General features: G+C 32.8%; 1 protein-coding gene across 1 annotated transcript; it reads right to left on the reverse strand.

Moving 5' to 3' along the window:
• Positions 1–453: 453 nt before the first annotated feature.
• On the reverse strand, positions 454–4,866 carry LOC21385736 (acyl-coenzyme A oxidase 3, peroxisomal). The gene is made up of 14 exons (XM_024163740.1): positions 4,295–4,866; positions 3,925–4,042; positions 3,674–3,781; positions 3,381–3,553; positions 3,152–3,251; positions 2,971–3,045; positions 2,732–2,862; positions 2,285–2,420; positions 2,085–2,204; positions 1,606–1,752; positions 1,413–1,517; positions 1,251–1,331; positions 1,204–1,218; positions 454–997 (listed from the first exon to the last, which is right to left on the reverse strand). The coding sequence occupies exons 1-14, from the start codon at positions 4,747–4,749 to the stop codon at positions 749–751; spliced, it is 2,013 nt and encodes a 670-aa protein (XP_024019508.1). The 5' UTR covers positions 4,750–4,866; the 3' UTR covers positions 454–748.
• Positions 4,867–9,453: the final 4,587 nt, after the last annotated feature.

Here is a 9,453-nt window from a genome sequence, read left to right on the forward strand (position 1 = left end):
AATAATAAGAAAATTAATAAGTGTGATAACGGAAGTATGGAAAAATATTTATCCTAATAGCTAAGATAAATACAAATAAATTTTCAATTCCATTTGATATTAATTATCCAAATGTCGGAGTGTAATTGAAGAAAGTTGCACTAAGGAATCAATAGGTGACATGTAGCACTCTACCTTGCAGACAACTGCGCCGTACAACCAATCCCTACCGCTGATAGAGATTGGGAAATTTTTTTTTTATTTTTTTTTTCCTCTCTTCAAAATCCCAATTAGATAGTCTTTTTTGGCTGTCATCTTGATTCTGGATTTTCTCCGCTCTCATCTTTAGAGGTAAGAAAACTGAAAGCCATAACCAAGACCAAGTGCAAGGAGAATTGAAAATTTTGAAAAAATTCAACCAGCGTCCAACACCAGTTAATTCAAGGATAAGAGAAAAGCGAGAAATATCAGTCGTTTTGAAGACCTAACACTATTTAACAATTTATGATTTGTTGAATAACACCACCTTCGAATATTCAACCATTATTGCGTCAACTCTTGTTGCATACGTTTGCAAAAAATTGTACGTGGTATTACAATAATTTCCTTTGTTTTCTTCCTTTATAGTTATCATTATTACACTATAAATAAATAGACATCCCAACATTTTTATTGAGTTTGGAATGAAGCTTTCTTAGCCATCTTTCTTAGCCATTATCGGAACACCTATTCCTCGATATAATGGAGTAGAAAGAGGGGCAACCTGAGCTTAGTGCTGAGTGGAAGACCATGAATTTGAATCAATCCAGTTAAAAGCGATGGGGCTCAGAAACGCATCAGGGATGCCAAAGGAACTGACCAATGCAAGCGCATGCGGTCGCAATTCACTGCAGAGTTTCGTTACTTCTTTCCTAATCGCAGCAGCATTTTCCATCGATAAGTAGCCATATCGGAGGAATGCAGCCTCTTCTTCCAAGCAGATTAATGCATACATGGACCTCAACTTTCCGAACACATCCTGTAGTAATTAACCAATCACAAAGACTCAACTTTTTAGCATTGTGGCACCGTGAAAAACATCATGTATTTCTGATAATTATAACTTGCAAAAGGTGTTGCTAGTTCTCTATCAACAAGCTGATGTCCTTTAGATTCAATTTTCAAATCTTTCCAGGCTACATCTTCAAGCATGTATAATTGCAGAGACGATGAGAAAAGAATTACCTTCAATGAACCAGCAGGAGTGGGAGACTCGGCCTTCAGACAGGAATGGTAGCCTCGGCATCTAGAAAAGTTTGCAATATTGCGCGATCTGAGAAAGCTCTACCAAGATCTTCTGCGAGCTGATAACTCTGTTTTGAGAAAGGATAAGACAATGTAAGAGGGGGGAGATGGAAAGAGGATAATTTGAATAAATAGACACAAACTCTCACCAGAATGAAAGCGTGCTCTTTGCTTTGGCCGTGTTTTTGATGTTGTGACACTTCCATAGAAAAACGGTTCAGTAGATCCCGTTCTCTTAAGCAGAACGCATCCATCTGATATAAGACAAGTAAGCAGAAACATTCATACCCTCATCCAGAATTAGAGTGTAAATAAAAACGTTATGAAAAGACTAAATTTTACCTGGAATTGGCTACTTCCGAGAGTAGAACTTGTAAGCTGAGATGGAATCACAGGATGGGCCCCGTTCATGTGTTCTAATCCTAATCCTTTAAATGGTTTATTTTTCTTCTGAACTGCAATATATTCTGCAAGCAGTGCCTTGCTGACCTGAGTTACAAATTGAACAACTCCTGTTTTAGATTAAGTTTAGAATAGAAGATATTCATCTACTTAATACTTTTAAAATAAGTGATACAAAAAATTGAAGGCCATGATTACAATGGCCAACCCATATATCATGTCTACCGAAGAATGTCTGTTTGTATTTTTTTTAAATAGAATTTCTGTTTATGTTTTAGTTTAGTTTCCAAAGACTAAATTTCCCTGTCAGACGACTCATATTAGTCTATTCATCTAAGAAAACTTATATAAGTCAACAACTAAGATAATCTGTCCTTAGTTAATAGTTATTTGAAGAGATGACAAAAACTTGATCATACCTGCTGCATGAGAACATTGTTGTCTCCCTCAAAAGTGGACTGCACATCGTATTCAGCTTTCATATGACCTACGCGATTTTCAGTCTTCAGACCTTGCCCTCCACAGGCTTCACGACACTCCTGATCATATATCAAAAAAATTTAAATGAGACTTATCAGAAAAGACATAGAGATTTCGAATTTTAATTACAGTTACTCACCTGAAGAGTCCTCATGTTGTGCCAGGTAAGTGTAGCCTTGAATGCACTCGACACAACATGGATGGTTTTGTTTGACTCGGGCGTTCTCTTCACATAAATCTCTTTCAAGTAATTGGCAGCAAAACTCATAGCGTATCTGAAACACATGAACAAAAGAAATGCAATACTAAATTAAGCTGAAAAAAGGAGAATGGATTAAAGGCTTATTCTTTTTGTTTTATCATCTCTTATATAAGTCATTGAGATGTATCATTTTCCGAATTATGGAATGAGCTAGTGCATTACGAGGTCAGTTTTCTATCGCCATACTTCTATGAAGAAATATTTGCTCCAATGAAAAATCAGTGTTCTTGAACTAATCAACTTGATTCCCACTAAAGAAACTGTTACTGCAGATGATTTCCAATAAAACTTGTATATGAAAATGTCATGACATGATATACTTACGTCTTTGCAAGGAGAGGCAAAAGTCGCCGTTGATGACTGGGATAATCAAGCAAGAGAACTTCAGGGCCATTTGGTGTAAGAGAAAAGGCCCGCCTAGTCAATGCGTACCTTATGGCAATAGCTAAACTAATCTGATAGGTGGAAAAGCGGTATTAAACCATTGGCAAATTCAGAGTGCAAGAATGACACTCAAAAATTTTCATAAAAAAGGAGAAAAAGAAATCATGCCTTGAACTAACCTTTGATGAGTAAATTGCACTGACTGAAATAGTTACACGTCCAGATGTCAAAGGAGCCAAGAATGCTGCAAACCTCTGAAGGCAAGAAACCATTTAAATACTAAACCAAAATGCACCATATTAAAGAGAAATAGAAAGACTAAAATTTCTTTATATCTTTCCTTATGGTCATACTAAGTACCTGATCCGGATCTTTTATTGAACTCAAATACTGGCCGTCTAGAGAAACATCTGCAACTGAATTCAACAAATTTTCTCTGGGGATCCGTACATTGTCAAACCTAAAAAACACAATTCCAATATCCTTCTTATCAAATTTATTTTTTAAAAATTTGCAACACTTTGCTAGTAAATGTACATATATAGATGAGCCAAAATCTGAAGTGTGTCAAAGGAGACATTGCTCATACCAGATTCGACCATTGTCAACACCATTTAAACCAATCTTATGACCACAGTCAGCAATTCTGATGTCGGGACAAACATTGCCATCAGCATCCCTGATCTGGGCTATAAATGCATGGACCCCTTGATTGCTCCCATTTATATTTAGCTGTGAGAAGACTATCGTGTGTGTTGCATGCTAAACATTTAACAGAATTGCCAACATATCATATCAGTAAACGAACATAGCTAAAAAAACAACTTAAGACAACAAAAAATGTGACGAATCAGAAACCCCTTCTCTGGAAATGATACTCACATTAGCCGCCCCTCCAATCCAGTACTTCTGAGCCGATTCACAAGGAGTACTAATCACAAATTCTCCGGTATTCTTATCATAAGTCGTGACTGTTTCGATTCCTCGAACCTGGAACGAAATGAAGGTTTCGAGTAGATTAGAAAAATTAAGAAAATGCCCAAAAACCACTGCACAGTCCTGTTACAGATAAAGCAAACCACGTGACTAACTATTTAAAAAAAATGAAAAAAAAAAAAAGGTAAATGACATACATTACTTCCATGACCCAATTCAGACATTGCAAAGCAACCCTTAATGGCGTAATTCTCAGTGTCCCTCAACCACTTGTCATGATGGCGCTTTGTACCAAAAAACTGGATAGCTCCACCCCTGAATTTCATAAGAGCACACCAATTTAGCATCATATTTACTTTAGTACTTTCCTTCACTGCATTCAATGCATATCTTCTTTTAACAGTACTTTACTTCTTTTTGGAAAAACACTAGAATCTTGCTAAAAGCCTCCAATTTTCATATCAGTTCTCGGCAACCAAACAGAAGAAAACGACAAAACCACTAAATTCGTATTTAAATAAAATTACAATAGAATCTAGAAATCGTCGTCTATATATATACACATACCACAAGAAGAAATGAACGCCGAGCTTGACAGCAAGGGAATGATCGTAAATCCCAATGACCTCGAAAAACGCGAACTTTCTCATCTCTGCCTCGGGCCCTTTCTCCGTGAGCCAACCATGGAAGACGCCTCGGTCCAAAAGATAGGTGATTCGCTTCATCGTCATCTCCCTCTGCTGCTGCATCGACTGGTTGTAGTCCGGCGAGACGAAGACTTTCCCGGCGGCGGTGCGGGGATTGAAGAGAGGGCTCTGGATCAGGAGCCCGAAGAGCCAGTCCCGCTGCTGAAGATTGTGCGCGTCCAACAGCGATCGCATCGCCTTGGGATCGAATTCGGACGGCTCCGACAGCTCCGGCGGAGAGTAATTGAGGCATGGATTGGCGGCGAGAAGCGTCTCCGGCGGAGGTCCGATGAGGTGGTTGGTGAGAACCCGGGTTCGCCGTGAAACGCGGTCCATTTTGTTGTCGTTTTGGGAGAGAGAAGGATCGAAGTTGAGAAGAAGATGATGACACTGACGAAGCCTTAAAGCGTTTCTTTCAAGTCGTCGTTGCAAACCGAGAAAGTTTGAAGCTTACGCGCGAGTAGAAGTTAAAGATTGATGGCATGTTAGTTTCGGTTATTCGAGTTTAGAATTTGAGTTGAGATGTGATTTTATGTGATAATTTTTATTGTAATAAAAAAGTTAAATGTGACTTTTTATAAGATCAAAGGATATTGAGTCTAACTCAACCTAATAAAATCGGCTTGTTAGGAGAGAATTGTCATGACCTTATTAAGTAGATCATGTCAATATCTCTAGACAATGTGAGATTCTAATACGCCCCCTCATGCACAGTGTGGACTATGCTAAACCGCTGCGAATAAGTCGATATTGGATGACCCAACATTGTAAAATTGAGCCTGCTCTGATACCATTTTACAAAAATCAAAGGATATTGGGTCTAACTCAACCTAATAAAACTGGTTTATTAGGGGAGGATTGTCATCACCTTATTAAGTGGATCATGCCAATATCTCCAGTCAATATGAGATTCTAATACTTTTTACTATAATAAAACTTAAATTTTAAACTCGAATCAGCGAAACGAATGAGATCACATTGTGGTGGTGATTAGGACACGGAAACGACGCGCGATGATGATGCAGGTGTGATACCACTCGGCCGTTTATTGGATGAGTTCGCTTTAAGGGAATATTAGCCTACTAAATAATTTGTGCTTTTGAAGGGAAAAAAGCGAGAAAAAAAAAAAGTAGTTAAAAAGTACTTTTAATTTTTTAAAAAATTTTAACAAATATTTTTTAAAAGTATATGAATTTTTTTTTACTCTTAATTCATAATTTTTTTGATTTTTTTGTTAAATAATCACATTAATAAAAGTATATTTATTAAATGTAATGAGTAAAGGTCTAGACTCATATCTTTTTATGAATTAATTTTTTATTTTTTAAAAATTTTTTTTAGTAGACATGATATGATATAATTAATGGAGTCTTAATCAAATATTTTCTCTTTTAAAGAACATATTCTTTATTTATCAGCCGTTAAATTTATATTAAATCTAGTTAAAAATTAACTCAATTAAAAAAAATAATACAAATTTGACGAAAGATAAATGTAGAACACTGATCTTCTTAAAAAATAAGAAACATTAAAAAAATTTCTAAATTAATTAAACATTAAGTAAGAAACTAAAAATTAAATACTAAATCCGGTCTATGACGGTGCGTATAAATTAAAAAATATAGAGAGACGCCGTAAATATTGTGTAAATTACTATTTTTATTAGCAAAATAAGAATCATATATTTTTTTTCTTTTTTGCTGGGAAAATAAGAATCGTATTTTTTTTCTTTTTTGTTGGAAAACAAGAATCGTATTTTTTTTTTTGTTGAGAAAATAAGAATCGTATTTTTTTCTTTTTTGTTAGGAAAATAAGAATCGTATTTTTTTATAGGAAAATAAGAATCGTATCAATTGAGGGTAATAAAGCTTAGAAAAAAAGTAGTAAGAAAGGAGATGGAGAAAAGAAGCCGTTGAAGTTGGAAAATGGCTTTCGAAAAAAATTAATAAATAAAAGAAAAGTTTTTTCTTTTTTTCTGGAAAAGAAATAAATAAAAAGATGCAAAATAGTTGAGCTTCGTCTTCTCGAAAGTTGAGCAATTAATTGCGTCATTGGCAATGAAAGAGAGGATAATGCCTGTTCGTAGTTGGGCATTGACGTTTTCAATGTTAGAGATCAGATAAGAATTTCCCGTACCAGACACAGTCAGAACTGATCGGATAAGCACTGCACGTGTTTAAAGACTCGCCGCTTTCCCGCCGCTTTCCGGATGCATCTTCCAAACAGAAAAGTAAAACATAAATAAAAGTTTTTGGGAATGAGTCTAAGAAAAGAAGAAAGCTTGTTTGGAACACGGGTTCAAATTAGAGAAATTAGGGTCGGTTCTTTTGTTTAAAAAATTTTAAAAAAAATAATTTGAGTTCTAATTTTATTTAAATTTATATTTTTTTAAGTTTTAATTTTATTTAACTTTATTTAATTTTATTTAAGTTATAATTTCAACTCAAATTATAACTTAAATTCAACTAAAAAATTATACTCAAACTACACTCCAAAAGAACAGGCTCAGAACTCCGTTTGTTTTATACATGTAAATTCATAATTTTAATTTTCTTATAATATTTTTTTATAAAAAATTTAAATTTTAAATATTAAAATAAAAAATTATTAATTTAAATACATGAACCAAATATACTTTTAATAGTTTATTTAATTCTTAGGCTTAAAATTAAAGTTTGAATAGAAATTTACATGGGAGAAATATTATAACATAAATGGATCGTAATGTAAATTTATAAAATAAAATTCTTTTTATTTACTTTATTGGTGAAATTTACAAAATAAAATTTTACATATAAAATTAGTATTTAGATATGCAGAAAACAATATATGAATCTGTCTTAATATGTATACATAATATTATTCAATCACGTAAATAGTTTCTATTTTTTATTTTCAATTCTATTTTACTTGATGATTTTTAGAATGTCTCATTTTTTATCCTTAAATATTTGACACGTTAAATAGTTAGCGAATTCTATAAAAATTAAAGATCAAAATTAAAAAAAATGCAAAGATTAAGGACTATTTATGGAAGCTCATTCTTTTAAAATTGTTTTAGTTTTAAACTTTAAATTTTTTCAATAATCCCATAATTTCCACTTAAAAATTTAACAACTAGCTGTTGGAAGGGACTGAAACGGTAAGAAAGTAATATATTAAGAATAAAAAATAAGACATTTTTAAAAGTCAAGACCAAAGACAAAACTCAGCGACTATTTTTTTGGATTTAGAATAAAACGAGTGTGAGATCCGCGCGTTACTGCAGAATGCAGTATAACGCAATGATAGTTATAATGAAAATACATTAATATATATGTATTATACAGTATTGTATTATATGATAAATATAAAATTTACACAAACATATTTATACAGACATATATAGTATTATTATTTATAATATTTATATATATACAGAATGTACAGAATAAAGAACAACGTTGTTGTGGTTCCTGAGCAGTTCATTTTTTTCAGCTGCAAGTATTAAAAAGGGGAAAAGAGTTGTAAATATAAGTGTTAATAGAAATAAAGGCAGTTAAAATATAAAGTATCAAATAAATATTATAAAAATATTTATAATACCTTGTTCTTGGGCGTTTTGTAGATTGTCTTGTTGTTCTTGATTCAGGACTGAAAAAATGGAATAATTTGTAGTTATGTTTTTAAATAAATTGATAATACTTGTTGTGTTGAATGTGGTTTACCTTGTGCCAGGTTTTTTTGGTGTTGGAGTGTGTGGATCAAGTCTGGTCGGTGTTGATAGTTGTGATGATGGTATTGCCTGTAGGCTGAAAGATGAAAACATTTTTAAAATTGTGGTTAATATAATATAAATGTTATTTATGTATAGTCGATAAAAAAATTTTGAAAGCATTATTTACCTTTGTGGTTCTTCTGTTCCTGTAGTTAACTGTTTTGGTGACGATGGTGGAACATTAATGTCTTCAAATATTTTGGAAATTAAAGTACTCATCTGGGTGCCTCGTTGTTGAAAGAAGACTTGGAAGATTTTTTATTGTCCTCGGATCTGATCGATAGCTGGTGGTATTATAAATGGATCGATAAAGCCTTCGTCAATTGTTAGTGCAGAACATGGTTTTTTTATTAATGCCTGAGCGGTTTTGCCAAAAGCGATAACTTCCATGTCTCCAGTATGATCTTCAATTTGGATTGTTAATCTGTACCTGTAATGTACGTATATAAATATATATATATATATTTAATGTTATTTTTTTTGTTAAAGTAAATAAAGATATATAATAAATAAAAATGATATGGTAATAAATTTAATTACCATGGAGATGGTGTTGACTTTATATGGCCATGACTGTCGCACCACCAACCTATTCTTGCCTGTTTTAATTGTCGATAACATCTGGGGCAAGAATTATAGAACCATCCTTGAGATGTTGGAAAGTTTACTATGGTCGCTCTTACAGTGAATTTTCCACCCTGCATAAAATATATAATATTGTGGTTTTAAATTGTTTACTAAATGTAGTAAAAAAATAATAAGAAAATTAATAGTACTAACCAGATTATTTTGTGCATCCAATGTTTTAAGTTCGTTTATTATTCTTCCATTTGCTAATATTTGTTCTTCAATTGTTTGGATGGGCGTTTTTGGTGGTGGTAGGAATTCAATTTGTTGATTTGAAAATACGAATAGGTTAAGGAATATATAAATAAAATGTATGAATATCTAATATGATAAATTTATTATAATATATTTTTTATTATATGTGTTTACCTTGTCTTTAACGTTGTTGTTTCTGGGATGTCTTGATCAATATAAAAGATTGTTGCTGATGTACTCGAAACATATGAGTTACCTTCAAATATAATACAGTAAATAATAAATGTGTGCAATGTTTTTTCATATATGTATATAAAAATGTTATAGTAAAGTAATGGTAAAAATACCTAGATACTGCTTTGTTAACATTGCTGAGAAAACTACCACAACTGGTGCCTTCATTGTTTTAACTACATTTTCATCAAATTGATCCGCTTTATGTCCCCATAGGCTGACCGATA

This window comes from Morus notabilis, unplaced genomic scaffold, assembly GCF_000414095.1.
Source record: "Morus notabilis unplaced genomic scaffold, ASM41409v2 Scaffold1443, whole genome shotgun sequence".
Lineage (NCBI taxonomy): Eukaryota > Viridiplantae > Streptophyta > Magnoliopsida > Rosales > Moraceae > Morus > Morus notabilis.